The 18,127-nt window shown below is 40.4% G+C and overlaps 1 protein-coding gene across 2 annotated transcripts in view; it reads right to left on the minus strand.

Annotated features, from left to right (window-relative positions):
• Positions 1–7,121: 7,121 nt before the first annotated feature.
• Positions 7,122–18,127, minus strand: part of EXOC4 (exocyst complex component 4) — a 914,582-nt gene continuing 903,576 nt past the window's right edge. For both annotated transcript variants that reach the window (XM_074193663.1, XM_074193664.1), the window contains one exon: positions 7,122–8,532. In XM_074193663.1, coding sequence (XP_074049764.1) covers positions 8,295–8,532 — 238 coding nt within the window. In that variant the 3' untranslated portion in view covers positions 7,122–8,294. The remainder of the gene's footprint in view (positions 8,533–18,127) is intronic.

Consider the following 18,127-nt stretch of genomic DNA (forward strand, 5'->3'; position numbering starts at 1 on the left):
TTGACCCAGAAATAAATATATATTTATAGCAGCAATTTTTTGGTAGTAAATTGGAAATTGAGGAGAGGTCTCTCAGTTGAGGAATAACTGAACAAGTTATGATATATGATTTATTATATGGTCAGGTTTTTTGTTGTTAGTTTGCTAATTTTTCAGCTTATTTATTGACTTTTGACTATGTTAAAGTGGGGTTCTGCTCTTGGGGTGGAGGGGTCACAGTCTCAGACCTTTCTAGTTGTGGCTCTCAGAGTTAGTTCTGGGGGTCTGTGGTTTTCAGTTCTTTCAGTGCATGATCTAAGGAGTGGTGTGGTCATGGCTCTCTTGTCCTATGCTCACTCTTTTCCACTCTGGGACAGGGACCAGGGCCCTTGCTCCCCTGTAAGTTATAAACTCTGATATGCTAGGGACTCACCCTGGGATTATAATCTAACTGAGCAAAGCAATGGTTTTACCTTCATTTTCTAATCTTCTTCTGACCTTTTGTCTGCCCAGTCTCCCCGCCCCCCCCAAAGTTGTCCTTTTGCTGATTGCCAGGGTATGGTCCATTCAGACCCTTGCACAGTCTGCCCTGGACTGTGCTCCACCCTCACCCTATTGTGACAGGCTTTTCCTACAGACTTTACAAGTTGTTATGGGTGGAAAAATTGCTTCATCCCATCCTTTTGTGGCTTCTACCACTTTAGAATTCATTTTGAAGTATTAAAGTTGTTTGTTTGGAGCAAATTGGAAGCGCTCAGCCTGGTCCCTGTCTTTTCTACCATCTTGGCCATGATTTAAAATGGAATACTACTATACTATAAGAAATGACTAGCAGGATAATTTCAGAAAAACCTGGAAAGATTTATGTGAACTGATGCAAATCCAGAACATCATACACAATTACAGCAATATTATATGATGATCAATTGTGATTGCTATTCTCAGAATGCAATGATCCAAAGAAATTCCAAAGGATTCATAATGAAAAACATTGATAGAACTTGAATGAAGGTGGAAGTATTTTTCACTTAATTTTTTGTGTTTTCTTTTGCAACATGATTAAGAAGGAAATATGTTTTGTATGATTGCACATGTATAACTTAAATTACTCATTGTCTCAGGGAAGGGGAGGGAGGGAAGGAAGAACAGAATTTGGAACTTGAAATTTTAAAAAGAATGTTAAAGATGTTTTTACATGTAATTGGGAAAATATAGTTCAAATGAAAGAAAAAAGAAACTAGGGATTCCTAAGAGATGGAAGTGAAGAGAGTTTCAGACATGGTGGCCAGCCTGTGTGAAGGTAGAGGTGAGAGTACCATTTCTGTACTAGAAATACAAATATAAGCAAAAATGACTGCTCTCAAGGAGCTTATACCCTAATGGAGAAAGACCATGTATAAAAGAAAGGGAGTTAAAGGATAGAGCTATGGCATAGTGAAGAAAGAACTCCAGAGTCAGATACCTAGTCTAGAGAGGAATGAAAGATTGAATGTAACTGGTCTGGACATGGTCCAGGGGCCACAGTGATATGATATATCCACAGGTTTGGAAATTTCCTGCATCTAATTGTCCTTTATTCCCTCTTGCTCTTGGCATATCATTCTCTATATTAAGTCCAACTTACTAGATTTTTTACAAGTGATCTTCCCCAAGTAAGAAGTTGGGTCAAGGTAGAGATAAAAGCCCAAATATCCAGAAGCGGTGCCCAGAGAGAAAAATGAAGGATTCAGGTAGCATTGTACCAGACTGGAGTGTTTGGTCTATGAAATGTGAAGGTTAATGCTGACTCTCCCTTGTCCAAGTGGGACTATCTCATTATTCCTTTTCATTTCCACAAAAGACAGGATTTTCTTCCTCACTTCTACAAAACTCTTTATTCTTTTCATTTGAAGGTGGGGGGTAGGGAGCTGGACCTTAGATTTCATCCATGCCTCCTCTTTCCCCATGCAAATCGGCAATTAGTTTGTATCTAAACAATCTTGAACAGTTTTCAAGGAGGTTTTAAGATGCCAAGGGTCAGAGTTAGGCCTGGAATACTAGTCTTCCTGAGTCCAAGGTTGGTCTCTTTATCCACTACCCTAGCCTGCATCTATCTCTCATTGTGCCCTAGGTAAAGGAGAATAATTTTTTTGGGGGGTGGGGTGGTGGTGTATGCTTATTATACTTTTTTAGTTTCAGAAATGTGCTTTTTTGTGATAATTTCCACACCCCCTCCATATCCCTTGTTAATAATGATCTGCATTTGTACACATCCCAATCCAATTAGGACAGCCACTTTCAGGTGGGACAGCCACTTTACTGTTTTCTGTTTTCATTGTTTCACTTGTTTTCCATCGCATTTTTAGCTGTCAAGAAACTGTCTGTTGGATTTGGAACTCACTGAAGGATGTGTATCTCATTACAGTCGGGCCGGCCGGTGGACAACCTGTGCCAGTTGCTTACCTCATTACACCTTTCAAATTTCCTGCCCTCACTCAGTAGTTTTGGCCTTATACTACAATCCTTCAAATTATGTGCATCTCATTACACCTAGCCCACTTAGCAGAAACTCCTTTCAGGTGTTTGCATCTCATTACACCTCTTTATTTTTGGTTTAATTCTGGTGGGTTTTGCATCTTACTACATCCTTGATAATTAGGCACATCCCATTACATCCCTGCCTGGTTGGAACAACTGCTGTCTGGTGTGCGCATCTCATTACAACATTTTGTTTCCAGGGATAACCCTATGGTAGACATCTCATCATACTCTTTTCATAATTTCTGGAAATGCATTTCACCCCAGCTAAATGAGGACAACCCTATTCATCTCTGTGTATCACAGTTCTAGGCATAACTTCTGGGCTTCACATCTGATCACACATTAACTATGCACTCCTTATTACATGGATACCTAATTAGGACAAGGTTTGGATAGTTCCTACATCTAATTGGCCTTTATTCTCTCTTGTTCTTGGCATATCATTATACCTTCTCTACATTAAGTCCAACTTAGTACACCTTTTACAAATTTTGCATAATCTCTCACATCTCTGCCAAATTAGGACAATCAGCCTTAGGTTTATACATTCTATTACATGTAGACTTCTGTTGATGACAATATATATTACCTTTGTTCTGTACTTTACTTTAAAAAATGCTTTCATCTTATATTACCACATGGGAGCCTCACAAAAGGGCAGTTTTATCATCCTTATTTTATATATGAGGAAACAAAGTTGTCAAGACTTTCTCAGTCACAGAGCTACCAAGTTGGTTGTAGGGTCATGGATAAAGAAATGGAAGGGACTAATAGGTCATCTTGCCCAGTGGTATCAAACTCAATTAGCAGTAGAGACCTCTAAAACTATACCTAAGAATCCCTTCAGGTGATACTAGAAAACTATGAAAAAACTAGAAAATCAGAAAAAAATGGACTAGAAAACCACATTAACATTATTTATGTTTTGTTCTTGTTATTCAATTGACTTATTGTGACTCCATGTGCAAAAATAATGGAATTACTTGCTATTTCCTTTTCCGGCTCATTATACAGATGAGGAAACTGAGGGCAACAGTTAAGTGACTTGCCCAGGGTCTCACATAAGTGTCTGAGGCTGGATTTGAACTCATGAAGCATTCTGGAAATCTATCCAGTGCACCTGCCTATCTATGTCTACTTTGTTTTTATTTATTTTGTTATATATTTCCTAATTTCATTTTCATTTGACTCCAGTTGCATTCAGAAATGTGTGGACCACATGCAACCCATTAGATCTGTGTTTGTCACCTATGATCTAGTCTAATTCCCTCATTCACAAATGAGGAAAATGAGGGTGAGGGTGGTTGAGACCTGCCCAAAGTCACATTAAGCATCAAAAATAAAACATGAACCCAAATCTTTCTACTGGACCAGGTTGACCGCAAATCAGTGATCTTTTTCTTTTAAAATGTTTTATTGATGCTCTTCTACTTTTTTTTGACATGACTATCACTTCTTAATGGTTTCCCCAATTTTCCTATAGTAGAATTCTCTCATAACAAATAAATTCAGTTAAGCTGAAAGGGAAGTTAGGTAAGTGCAGTGGATAGTGTGTTGGGCCTGGAGTCACAAATCTTTAAAGATATTTCTTACCTCTGCAATCCTGGGCCATTTACTTAACCCCAAAAGGGGTCATAGAGAGTTGGACATCACTATCAATGAATGAATAACAACAGTTAAGCAAAATAAATCAATAGGGATGATGTCTGGAGATATATGCCTCATACCCTATTTTTGTAGTCTAAGACTTCTCCAACAAAAAGTTGGAGGCCAGTTTGATTAGCAATCTTAATTATCATTGGTAAAGTATAGATTGATAAAAATTTCTACACCACGATGGCCTGTCAGAATTGGGTATAATTTTGTTTCTGGACTCAGAAGGACAATCATTTGCTGCCTCTTAAAATCATAGTATCTGTCCTATGGCTTCTGGGTCTGAGTCCCTCTTTTAGTGGGAATCCCAGCTCCTAAAACTGATAGCTGCTACTTATTCTCCAGAAGCCCAGATGTGGAGTTTCAACACTTCTGAATAGACCAAGTTAAGACCATGTTTAGGGGTAGTTTCCAAAGGTACAAAGGGGAGATAGACTGTTTAATATACTGGGGATAAAGGGGGAAGAAATAATATGAATGACACACTTTAAAGTTTAATTTGCATTTTTAGCATTTTTCTCCATCACTTTTAAGTCTAGACACCTAACAAAACGATCCCTCCAGCCCTGTGGAGTCACCTGTAGTACAGGTGATTTCCAAGCAAGTTCAAACCCTGCATCTACTGGACCAGGTTCTCAGGCTCTTGGATTCAAGAGATGTTAAATATAAATGTGGTCTGGTGACAGGGACCCAGTTTCCAAAATAGAGAATTCAAAGAAAGGGAAGTAGAAGCTGTGAAAAATTACTGGAAACAACAGGGAGGAATTTGGTGATATATAGCTTCACAACAAGGGTTTATCAAGATCTTTTAATTTAGTTTTTCCCTTTTTTCAAGGTCATGACACCAGGTGGGAACATTGTGAGAGAGGGGATTAGACAGTTGTGAATAAACTTGTTCTACGAGGTAGTGGCTCTGAGGAAGAAGCTAGCTCAGGAGCCCTTTCTTGGAATTGGGGCCTTTGGGAGTGTGAATGACGCCCCGATAGTCAGGGATTTTCAGCTCTGGCAGGCAACAACCTGTCTTTCAAGAGCTGGAAGTAGTCATTCTCATAAAGGATGGGTATCATGAGATGGGCCTAATTATGAGGTATGTAATCAGATGTGGAAAAGACCTAGTTATATCTAAAATTGGATGCATATAATGAGGCACACACCTGAAAGCAGTTTTTCTAGCAAGGTTGGGATGCAGTCACTTAAAAATCCCACAGTCGAGCAGGATAAAAATTTTGATGAGATGAAAATGCCCCAAAGTGGTTGTTTTAATTGGATTTGGGAATGAAAGATGCCTATAAATCACATAAAAGAAAGCTCCAAGATGGGATGGGATCTCTGCTTTATGTTGCCTAAGGTTTCTTAACTTTTTTAAGTCTTGAACTCCTCTGGCAGTCTGGTGGAGCATAGAGACCCCTTCTCATAACATAACATATGGAAAGCGACTTTCAAACTTAATGACACTAGATAAATATTGACTGTTATTATCATTTTCAGAATATTTTTAAACACATAAAATAGGAATTACAAAAGAAACTAATTATATCAAAATAGTTTTAGAACAAAAGTCCAGGGGCCAAGGTTAAGGACTCCTACCTAGACTAGCCCAGATGACCCAGTGGGTAGAGTACTGGCCTTAAGTCAGGAGGACTGAGTCTTAACTACTGAGTCCTTACTAGCTATGTGACTCTGGGCGAGTCACTGAACCTTGATTGTCTTTCATCCAGGGCTATCACTGGTCATCCTGATTCATATCTAACCACTCAACCCAGATGTCCCTGGAGGAAAAAGTGAGGCTTGTGATTAAGCATAGCACCCCTCACTCAAATCCCATTCATGTGCTTGTCGTGGTATCACCTCCTAATAGCAGGATCTTCTTTGAGACCAAAGAACAAACATCATCATCAGACCAGTCTAGAAGTTACTTCAATCAATCAACATTCCTGTATTCATCAAGCACCTATCTGCATAAACCTGAAGGGACAGAAGGTATATACATGGTGCTGAAATTATTCTCAATAATGTAGTTCAACAAGTTCTGGTCCCTTGTCATTTAGTCATTTTTTTTTTTGGTGGTGTCTGTTTCTTCATGACTATTTGAGATTTTCTTGGGCTAAGATACTGTAGTATTTGCCTGTAGGATTACTTCTCCAGATCATTTTACAGATGAGGAAACTGAGGCAAGCAGAGTTAAGAGACTTGTCCAGAGTCACACAGCCAGTAAATGTCTGAGGCTGGATTTGAACTCAGCCTTCTGGACTTGAGCTACCCTCATATGTTTTGGGTTCCAGTCATCACTTCTAATCTCACCATGCAGTTAGATCAGACCTTGAGTGGCACCAGCTCTCTGAGTCTTCTCTCCTTTCTGACTGGAGGGCTAGAGGGAGGAGAGCCAAACTCCCCAAAGCTTTCCTAGACTAGAATTTCAGTTTGCTCCATTTTGCATTTGCTGTTCCCCATCCTCCAAGCCCTTTTCTTCCTCCTTTTGTGGAGCGTCTTCTTGTAAGCTCCTTGAGCTTTTTCTTATTTGTTTCTCTTAGAACTTGTGACAATGCTTGTATATAGGCGGCACTTAATAAAAGTTTACTAAACTAAATTGAACCCCCATTGTGCTGTAGAATGCAAGTCCCTCATGACCAGAGACTGTTTCATTTTTGTCTTTGTGAATCCTAAGTGACTTATTCCACCCTGACTTTTTTTTTAGGTTTTTTTTGAAAGGTACTGGGGTTAAGTGGCTTGACCAAGGCCACAGAGCTAGGTAATTATTAAGTGTCTGAGGCCGGATTTGAACTCAGGTACTCCTGACTCCAGGGCTGGTGCTCTTATCCACTGTGCCACCTAGCTGCTCCCAATCCTGACTTTTTTCAATGGAGATTATTAAGAGGATCATAGAATCATAGATTTGGGCCTAGAACCCTGAGAAGGGAACTCAGCAGCCAGAGTCCAAAATTAAAGCAAAAACAATCCAACACACAAACTTTAAGGATTCTCAAAATGTCTTTTAATTTTCCATTCCTTGCCCAAGCCCAAAGTTATACAAGCAGTTTGTAAAATTCAAGACCATCAGTGACAGGAGCATCTTGTTATATTGTGGCTTTCCCTCCTCCTTCCACCTACAAAGATTCGGTGGTTGTCCTAGGGTTTCAATGATGGTTAGATTTTGAGGACTGACCACACTTGAGAGTGGGGCAAGATGTGCTAGAGGAAAAGTGAGCAACAACCCAAGTCAATTTGAGACTAGGCTTGACTTGGAAGCGAAGATATGACTCAATGTCATAAGTCTTTGTGCCTATTTGTGTAAATCTGAGGAGGCTACTGGGACTGACTGTATATAAGGCAGTATTTTAGCTCCATTTAACTTGTTGTTAATGGGCCAATCCTCACAATATATTTTAAGGAACACTTTTTGGAAAGTAGGGGAAAAAAAGCCCTGCTTCCATGGTTGGTTGTACTCCTTACCACTACTAGCATGATGGCTCTTGGTTCAGATAAAGCAGAGACAAAGACAAGAGAGTTAACTAAATATTCCATAACACTTCCCTGCAGGATATCCTCTTCTCATGATGCTGAAGGGAAGATCTCCTATTCTGGTCATGAAAAACCCCCTTAGAGATCATGGCCTGCCTTGATTACTCAATTAACACTTTAGTAAGAGAAAGGCAAAGAGCAATGAACGTAGAACTATATATTTTATTGTACTAAAAATTAATAGAATCAACAGAATAGGAACCTTATTGACTATGAAATATAATTCTTATAACCATCTTTTAGATCAATGAGATTACATGAAGGGATTCTAATCAAAGGTCTGAGTGTTTAATATGCTAAGGAGCTAAGAGGAGCTGTCCTTTGCTACTCAGATTCCAACCACCTGGCCCAGTCTCCACTCCCATTCTGAATCCCTTTGGAAGCTACCACATTAAATTCTCCCTTTAGGGTTGGTATTTAAAAAAAAAGCCCTTCCCTGCATCAAGGATGTGAGTAGGGATTCCTCAGTGCAGAACTGATCAGATAAAACACCAAAGAAGGATACACAACAAAGACAGACAGCAAAACAAAAGGGAGCATAGGCTTAGGGACCACTGCCCATTGCAGCAGAAGCTTGAGGCCCTCACAGCCCGACTGTGTTACAATTGGCTAAGCGGCGGGGGTTACACAGTGGTGATTTTCTTGTCCTTAGTGGCTTGTTTGATAGCGGCCTGCTCACAGATGATCTCTTTGAGGCGCTGAAGCCTCATGTTCTGAGTAGTCTGGTCCCCAACACCCGTCTGACTCCTGTGCAGCAAATTTAAGGCGTGAATGTACTCCAGCTCCGTGTACTTGACCCCTTGGTCGACCACCAGGTTCAGGAGCTCATCAGCTGTGTTGTACAGCATCTCATAGTACTGCCTGCAAAAAAGAACAGGAAGAGCACAGCTTTAATGGAACCTTTGTGTAAAGAAATATATTTTTGGTTTGACTAAGCATCTTGTTGATCCCCAAGGAACCTACAAGCAAATCCAGTGGAGATGCATGGTGGTTCCATGTCTTCAACAGACACACTTCCTACTTTTGATACCTGGAGTAGTATGCTCTCACTGGACTGATGCCCAATGTGACACCTATTTTGGAGATGGAGAAAAAACCCAAATATTGAGAATATAGGAGCTATCACCTTATTTCATCTAACTCAGCACCCATTATTTAGCACCCACTGCATGCAGGGCCATGTGCAAGATACTTACTAAGGAAATACCGTGCCCAGAAGAGAATAGGATCTGTGCACAAATATGCCCAATACAAAATAATACATTATTAAAATATAAATAAAGTGAAATATCAATAAAGAAGAAGAGGAGGAAATCAGGGAACACTTCATGGAGGAGGCAGTGGCATCTCAATCAAGCTTTAAACTTAAATTGCCCCACAATTTTAAGGCTACAAATTTTCTTCCTTTCTCCCTCCCTCCTTTCCTTCCTTTCTTCCTTCCCTTTCTTCCTCCCTCCTTCCCTCCCTCCCTCCCTCCCTTCCTTCCCTTCCTCCCTCCCTCCCTCCCACCCCCACATTTCCTTTCTTAACTTTTAGGATAAATTTAATTCTGATATCAGGAAACTGAGCTTATAGGTTAAACGTGTCAAGTGGGAACAGAGCAGTTGTCTTGCTAGGTCAGACCAGTGATTCATCTAGTCCTGGCGTTATTCACTTTTTTTAAACCTGGATTCCTTTGACAATGTGGTAAAAAGCCATAGAATGCTTCTCGGGAATAATGTTTTTAAATGCATTAATTAAAATACAAATGATCACAAAGGAATTATACTAAAATATAATTACTGAAGTACTAAAAAGAAATCACAGACTCCCTGGTTAAGAATTACTAGATTATGGGGCGGCTAGGTGGCACAGTAGAGCACCGGCCCTGGAGTCAGGAGGACCTGAGTTCAAATTTGATCTCAAACACTTAATAATGACCTAGCTGTGTGGCCTTGGGCAAGCCACTTAACCCCATTGCCTTGCAAATAAAAACCAAAAAAAGAGTCACTGGATTAGGCAATCTTTGAGTTCTGACAGTGTGTGAATAAACTACTGTAAGCTGTGGGTAATATACTATTTTAAAAGAGGTGCCTTGGATATAACTAAGGCTATCCTTTCTGATGTAACCTTAAAGCTTAGGAAGAGCCCAGCTTGCCTTAGGAAGTTTTTTTTTTTACTTCAGAAAGTGGACAAATGTTTAAGTCCATTTCCTTTATTTGTTTATACCCCCTGTTAGACCAATAGTTCTATAAGCTTCCTTCCTTTGTTGTATTATTGTGGCTTTTATTTTATTTTACTTTGAGGGGTTCTTGTGTTAGGTCCTGGAAACGTGATCAGATGGATAAATACTATTGTGAATCTCAGTAACAGGCTTCTATGATGGGATTGTGTTCTTATTTGTTAAGGGGGTATGAGCTTCAGAACTAAGCAGGGGGTTGGGGGAGGGGGAGAATGCAAATCTTTCCCCTTTTTCCTGATGAACTTAGAATCTGACCAACTGAAACTCTTCTCAAAGTGTGGAGGTCACCTTGGCGTTCTAAGGTTGTGCCTCTGGGAGGATCATGAGTCCTTTGGCCAACTTCCTCAGGGTGGAAAGTTTTGTAACTGGGAGAGGATGAACTACTTGGCCCTCAAGACCCAGAGGGAAGGTAAATAACCCTCAGGCTTGTGCAGAGGGGAGGAAGAGGAAAGAGAGTATTCAATCCGCTACAGTTTTTGGTCTGACCATAAACTTAATCTAATGTTAGCACTTTGAAGATGAAATCCTTGTCTGAATATATAGACTTGTTGAAGAAACAGAGCCACACTGATATCAACATTTTCACTCTAAAGCAAGTTCCACCTGGATTAAAGTGGGCTCACATGAAGACTGTCATTGGAGTAGCAAACAAAAGAAGTCAGTTTTATTATACACCCAAAGATAATAAGAAATGACTGCATTTGATACTTGTTGATGTGGGAATGTGCTGTGATCATGATGATCATAAACAAAAAGACTATCTGTTGTTCCTGACCCAGACATACCCCTGCCAAGCACATAGAATCCAAAATTCCATGTCTATAGAATTCTTGAGTGTTCTCTTATTCCTTACAGAGACAAAGGGGAATTTGGAAATGTCATAAATTGGTAAGTTTTACTTGTCACACACCCCCTCTTCTGGGATTGCTCTGGGAGGAAGAATGCACCCCCTTTCTGGTAAGGAGAAGCTCTCAGGTTCCTTTCCTCCAAGGAGTCGGGGACTGTGGGGGTTCCAGAAAAGCTTGTCCCCCCCCATTCCTCAATCACATCATGAATGAAATAAAACAAATCAATTATACTTTCTCTTACTCTGCCCCCCGCCCCCAGACAAAGTGCTCTGTCAAATACACAGATAAGTATGATACAAGGTGGGAAGTGAAAGAGGCAAAATGAGAGAATCAGATGAAAAAATTCTAGGAAAATTTGATCACCAAGAGAGTATTTTTTTTAGATCAGGATAGCAAGGAATTCTTCACAGAAATGATACTGAGAAGACCGCAGAAGGAAGATAAGTACTCAGAAGGGCAGAGAAAGTGCATTTTGGGCAGAGGATCATTTGGGCAATTGCATGGAGGGAGATGTAGAAAAATAGAACAGAGTATTTGTGGAGTCATTTTTCTTTTCTTTTAGAAATATATTTTATTGACATATTGATTTTATCCTTACATCATAGTCCCAATTTACCTCCATGTCCTTCCTAGCAACAAAGAAAAATAAGCAAGCAAGAGACAAAGTAAATGATATTCTAAGCTCGAAATCTCCCACTTCTCTGCTGGGAGGCAGAGGTCTAGCTTATTACCAATTGGGAGATTGCTTTTTAATTTCTTTCAGTAACTTTACATTGCAGTTTGAATTTTCATTTGCAGAAATACATATCCCTGCTTTTACATCTTTGCAATTGAAAAATTCAAAAATGCAATATGAAGTCATTGAAAGGAATCACGTTCAATCTTTAGTGTGTCCAGACTCTGGTTACTCAGCTTTGATCACTAGATAACAGACAGCCGCATTGGTACTTCAAATTATTATTATTAACTTGGTTGGACTCAACAATGAAGCAGCAGGCTGAAGGAGGAAGCAATCTCACCATTGTTTACAATCCTTTGTATTATTAGAAAATGTTGCAGGTGATCACAAGGGTGTTACAGAAGAATGGGGATGAACCTGCAGTGAAAATTCAGTTCAACAAACATCATTAAGCAACCTACTGTGTGTGGAGTACAATGGGCAGCTAGGTAGTACAGAAGATGGGGCACTGGGGCCTGGAGTGAAAAAGACTCTTCTTCCTGAGTTCATCTCTGACTTTAGACACTAACTAGCTGTGTGACCCTGGGCAAGTCATTTAACCCTGCTTGCTTCAGTTTCTTCTTTGGTAAAATGAGCTGGAGAAGGAAATGGCAAACCACTTTAGGATTTTTTTTTTAAGTTTTTGCAAGGCAATAGGGTTAAGTGGCTTGTCCAAGACCACACGGCTAGGTAATTATTAAGTGTCTGAGGCCGGATTTGAACCCAGGTCCTCCTGACTCCAGGGCCAGTGCTCCATCCACTGTGCTACCTAGCTGCCCCCACTTTAGGATTTTTACCAAGATAACCCGAGATGGGGTCATGAGAATTGGACACAATTGAAAATAACAAAATGTGTAATGTTCTTTGGAGATAAAAGATAAAAAATCTATTTCTGTACTTGAATTCACTTTCAGGTATGTGTATGTTGTGGGGAGGAAGTCAGAGAAGGTTTTTCAGAGGAGGTGATACCAAAGTAGAGCCTCAATGAATGAGAATAATTTCAACAGGTGGAGATAAGGAAGAAATGCATTTTAGGGGTGGCTAGGTGGCACAGTGGATAAAGCACGGGCCCTGGAGTCAGGAGTACCTGGGTTCAAATCCGGCCTCAGACACTTAATAATTGCCTAGCCGTGTGGCCTTGGGCAAGCCACTTAACCCCATTTGCCTTGCAAAAACATAAAAAAAAAATGCATTTTAAGCCAGTGAGACAAAAGGTGGAGCCAGAAGAGTTGAGGGAAGAAGCAGGAGCCAAAGCTGAAAAGAAAGGTAAATGGAAGGTTGGGGAGGCTGAGAAGGAATCAAGAATCAGTGGAGCCAGCAGAGTCTACCTTCTCCCAAGGAAAGGAGCAATTGAAAAGTGCTGGCCCCAGAGCCCCATAGTGATCAATGAAGGGTCAAGATCAGAGTCCTCTAAAGACTCTGCTACAGACTGGTATTGTATTAATTACTGGTATGTATTAATCATATTTTTTGGAAATGGTTATCCAATTACTTAACCACATCAAATTAACAATTCTCCATCTTGATAACAAGGGTATTCTAAGAGACTTTATCAAAAACTATATAAGTATCAAGATATATTAAGTCTATAACCTTCCTCTTCAGGGTCTTGCCTAATAATCATGTTGTTGCTGCAGTTTTTGTCATTCTCAAAGAAGGCCATGACATCAGGGAGGTGATGCCATGACATGCAAATGAACTGGATTTAATTAAGGGATGGTTGTGCAGAATCACCAGTCTCATTTTCTTCTCTGGAGCCATCTGGGTCCAGGATGATTGGAGATGGTCCCCGGATGTGGTGGGAGATCTGGGCCTTTTAAGCTAAGGTTTTTAACAGATCTCAGTTTGACTGAGAGGATGGCCAACTCAGTGATTAAAGCTAGGTAAGAAATGAAGCAGAGAATGGCCTCATAAATGAGGATAGTCTGAGAAGAATTAGAGAAGAAATGTTGGACACAGAACCAGGGGAGGTGTGGGTTCAAATGTTATCTCTAACACTAGTTGTATTACTAAAACCAGTCATTTAATCTGAGTTTCAGTTTTCTTATCTATAAAATGGGGAAACAATAAAATTTATAGTCAGCTAACTTGAGAGCGCGTATATGGAGAAAATTAGAACATTTATCTAAAGCATTTTGCAAACCTTAAATGTTGGCTATTATAAACTAGAAAGGAAAAGGGTTCTCATTAAAGTAATAAAATTTCTAAGTCTTTCTTGGGGGAGCATATCTCTGGGCAGTTTGTAGAAGAGTAGGGGGAATGTTGCAGCTTGGGAATTACAATGAGGTTTATTATAAATCTACTGTATTAGCTGAGGAGATAGGTAGGTTATTGGGAGAGAATGCTATTCCTAGGCTCATGAAGGCCACAGAAGGCCACAGAATTAAAAAATGCCTGGATCCCTTGCTCTGTCTCTTCCAGCATGTGACAAGTGATAAAGGGCACATCACTTAATTCTTTAATGTGCCAATATGCACTCTATACTGAAAACACTTATCTACTCTACAGTGACACTATAAAGAAGAGAATGGAGATACTTAGAGAGACTCTGAGATTCTTAGATGAAAGGGACCTGGGAACTGCAACCCTAAGTTATTATACACTACTGACAAGTTGACTGATAGTGTATTTCATTTAGTTAGGGGGAAAAATTTCTTCCATAACTGTGATGATATATTAGTTCATAAAGAAACATGAATATTTAAAATTGAGAATAATCCATTTATCCTTCTGAATAGTATACAGTAGAAAAAACTAATTCAAATTAGCATGGTAGCTTCTGTACTTTTCTTAGGAAGGTGAGGAGAGAGAGGCAATATAATATGACCCAAAGAGAAAACAGAAAAATTGTAGTCTCCACACCATTAGAATGTGTTCCCAGAGTAAAGCAGTTCTGCAAAAATTACATTAAATTCTCAAGTCTGGTTAGAATAAATAATTTAGCAGCCTCTATTGGGTCCCCAGGAAAAGGAGAGCTGTCTCCATCATTAACCATTAGAAGAGCAGTAACAACAATCCCACTGGGGGTGAAGTGGACATGAATTGTCTCCTTCCCCAGAATCTTAGCCTTCCAAAGGCGAATTTTTACTTTTCTGTGTGTCCAGAATGTAGGAAGTGTTTAAGATATGTTGACTGACTGATTGTGGAATAGAGATCTGGGCTTTTTCCCAGACCTTCTTTCATTAGGGCCAAATCCTTGAGCTCTGGCTAGTGAAGACTATTCCTACTCTTTCCTCCTGACTTTCAAATGTTCTGTCAATAAAGGTTTGAAGGTAAAGTTGGATCTCCACTAGAGTTGGGAAAGTTGGGGCTAACTCTCCTCACTTCATCCATTCTTCAGGAGGTAGCTATAGTATATGGAAGAGATAACTAGGAATGATAAAAACTGTAGCTGGCATTAGTAAGATATACATTAGTAAAAAGAGTAGCTGATACATGCAGGTTTCCAACATTTAAAAAGACCTCTGTTTTACAACCACATTTCTATAGATGACAGGGGGTCAGCTCCAAACTGCAGGGGGTACATGGAAAAAGAATTTCTGATATTTTGAGTAGAGAAGGAGAGGGAGAGTCCTGAGGGGGGGGAGGAACAGGAGGAAGGCGAGTCAGATCCCTGGTTGGGAGTGAGTTGGCAGATAACCTAGGTTGTAGGCCCATAGAAAAAGACCAGACATCCCTGTGTTCATGAGAGTGTGGAAGAGACAGGACATTTGTGTTCTCCTGGGCCATGTTCAAGGAGAGTTGAAGAGGGCCACCTTTGGAGCCCCCCAAAGGAAGTAGAAAATGTCCATCTGAGGGTCTCTTAGTTTCTTCCTTTAGCGGTCTTTGACCTAATACGATTTTGCCTAATTAGGAGACCATGGAAGATGCTATTTTGAAGCACAGAAGTCTGGGCACAGAGAAATGTTGTCTTTTTTTGGTACTGGAAACTTCTCTGTCATGTGGGGGCCGTCCTCCATTCTGTGTGGGCTCTTTGTGAACTCCATTTCCTAAGCTGCTTTCGACTTCCACAGTTGGGTTGATGTCGGGTCCTTTGGTGGGGGTGGGAGGACAGTGGAGAGTGCAACTGCCTCAATGCATCAGCCACACCTTGTGGACCACTTGTGGCATGTACGTGGAGTGTACCTGGGGCCAGGTGCTAAGCTGTTCCTCAAGCACCACCCTTATTCCAACTCTCCGAGGAAACATGTTAGAGCAAGGGTCGGGGCTGCGGCTGCTCCAGCTTCTTCTGCCCTCTCTTCCTTTCTCTAAGCTGGATCCACACGTTCTGGCTCACACTGCTGGACCAATATGGCCCCAGCCTCATGCGGCTGGATCTATGTCAAACTACACCTTTTTACTTTTCCCTTTTTTCCTTTTTAAAAACTTTATTATGCAGCTTATAACTGTCTCTGTAAAATGATTATTCCCTTTGCTATTCTCTCAACCATCTCTTTTTCCTTAACTTTATTACCTTGTTAGTAATGACTGTCTCCGTAGAAATTACTATCTTCTTTAAGAAACTCACTGTCTAGCTGCTTCTCCAAAGGGCTTAACTGGTGAACTTTTGTATTAGTTGTATATTTTTTTGTGCTAACTTGTAAAGTGTTTGTGTAACCTGTGAATTCAAGTCTAAGCTTTCTTTCCTTCCTGAGTCAGAGTTGGTGAGTTCTTCATTCAAACAAATCCACATAGATTGATCTTTGAACCCCCCTTTCCCAAAGTCCATTTTCTCCATTCTTCAATTCCAGTCTCTTAACCCCCTTCCTGCAACCTGAGTTGTCTCAATTGTGTCCTTTCAGGTCTAGTGAGGTAATAGGGTGGATTCTCTGGGGAGTACCCCCTTTCCTTCCTACTTGTACCTCAACTCTTCACTATCTTCCTCCTTCTGAAATCCTGGTCATAAAAGCAGAAAATCTGTGGTATTTAAAAAAATATCTAATTCAAGTCTCCTACGAGTTGGGTGTGTGTGGTGGGGCACAGTAGTGATACATGGTCATTGTACCATGAATACTTACAACTGTAGATGGAAAAATCATGAATTGCAAGGGGTACCTGTATAACTAGCTCAACCATGGTATGGGAAACAGTAATAGCTTGAAACCCACATACAGAGTCAACTCTCTATTTTCCATGCTAATAGAACTGAGCAGTGAAGCAGATAATTGAAAATCTATTTACACAGCTTTTGCATTTGCATTCGAATATGGGTGTGTCTAACTTGGTGATTCTCAGAGCTTCAAACCAAATAAGTACTAACACAGGAGGAACTCTATAATTTTTCCATCTTCCTCATCTTGTCCTCCTGTTAATTTCTTCATAATGGAAAGGGATAAGATTATATCTGCTATTAATGTGAAATAGCAGTCTAAGCAGAGCTGACCCTTTCCCGCCAGACTTGCTCATCATTCTCTAACAATAAAGATCTGGAGATGGATAATTAACCATTATAGCTTTTAGAGATTTTTTTCCCTTTGAGTTCTGACTATATTACAATAGTTAACTACAAGAATTAAATAGAGAAGGTGACAAATGTTACATGGAAAAAAGAGATCTAAAGATAACCTAGCCCTGGATATAGCTTCCAAACCTCCTTTCTGCCAAGAGTTTCCACCTGTCTTTGGACCATGTTTATCTACTTGCAGACATGCGCTCTATCTACTGGAGTTTCCTTTTCTCTTATTTTTTTTTCTATCCAGCTCTTGGTAGATATGCTAATGAACACTAAAAGGGAGAAGAGGAAAATGAAAGGCCAGAGGAGCCCTCAGGCTGGATTGGTGATGCCATGACCCTGCTCATTACCCGGGGGCCAGAATAGGCTGATGCTGCAGAGTGTCCTTGAAGTTCTCCTTGGTAGGCTATAAAGCCTCCGACTTATCATCCTGAGTTGGAGAAGTGGTTTGATTTCTAACTGAAAACAAGAAAAGGTATCCATTTCAGGGAGGTGAGGCCAGGGCCCAGAGCAGGGATGATTCAGAACTAAAGAGTGGGTAAATATGGGACCACTCAGGCTCAGAAGGTCTCAAGTCCCAGGCCCCAGGGTTCTGTAGGACATAGTGCTATTCTCCAGTAATCTGACTTTTCAAGACATCTTCCATGACAATGACATCATTGGAGTTTTCTTGGCAAAGATACTAGCAGTGGTTTGCCATTTCCTTCTCCAGTGGATTAAAGCAAACAAAGATAAAAAGCAAACAAGTAATTGTCTGAGGTTGGAATTGAATTCAGGTCTTCCTGACTTTTGGCCAGGACTCTCTATTCACTGAATTATCTAGCTGCCCCAGACATTGGGGCAAATAAAAAATGAGTCAATTAATAGATTTACTTCAAGCAAACCAGTGACCAAAAAAAGGGATTGAAGAAAAAAGGGCAGCTTTTGCACACCAGAGCACAAAGCTGTTCAAATAAAAGAGGAGGCAGCAACACCTGCAGCCTAAGGAAGAGCATGTCCCCACTGCACTTCTGGCTAGATGAATCCAGGAGAGACTTTCTCCAGGTCTAGTCAATGGGTCTTAAGTTACCTGGGTGTGAGAGTAATGCCCCTGTCTAGCTCCTAAAATTCCACAGAAACTTACCGAAGGGTGAAGATCACAGAAAACTGTGATCCATAGTGATCAGAGCCTGCTCAGATGGATCCATATTGAGAAAATTACAGCTTATATAGATCATGGACAATACCAGGTTCAAGGG

Source organism: Macrotis lagotis, chromosome 7, assembly GCF_037893015.1.
Source record: "Macrotis lagotis isolate mMagLag1 chromosome 7, bilby.v1.9.chrom.fasta, whole genome shotgun sequence".
Classification (NCBI taxonomy): domain Eukaryota; kingdom Metazoa; phylum Chordata; class Mammalia; order Peramelemorphia; family Peramelidae; genus Macrotis; species Macrotis lagotis.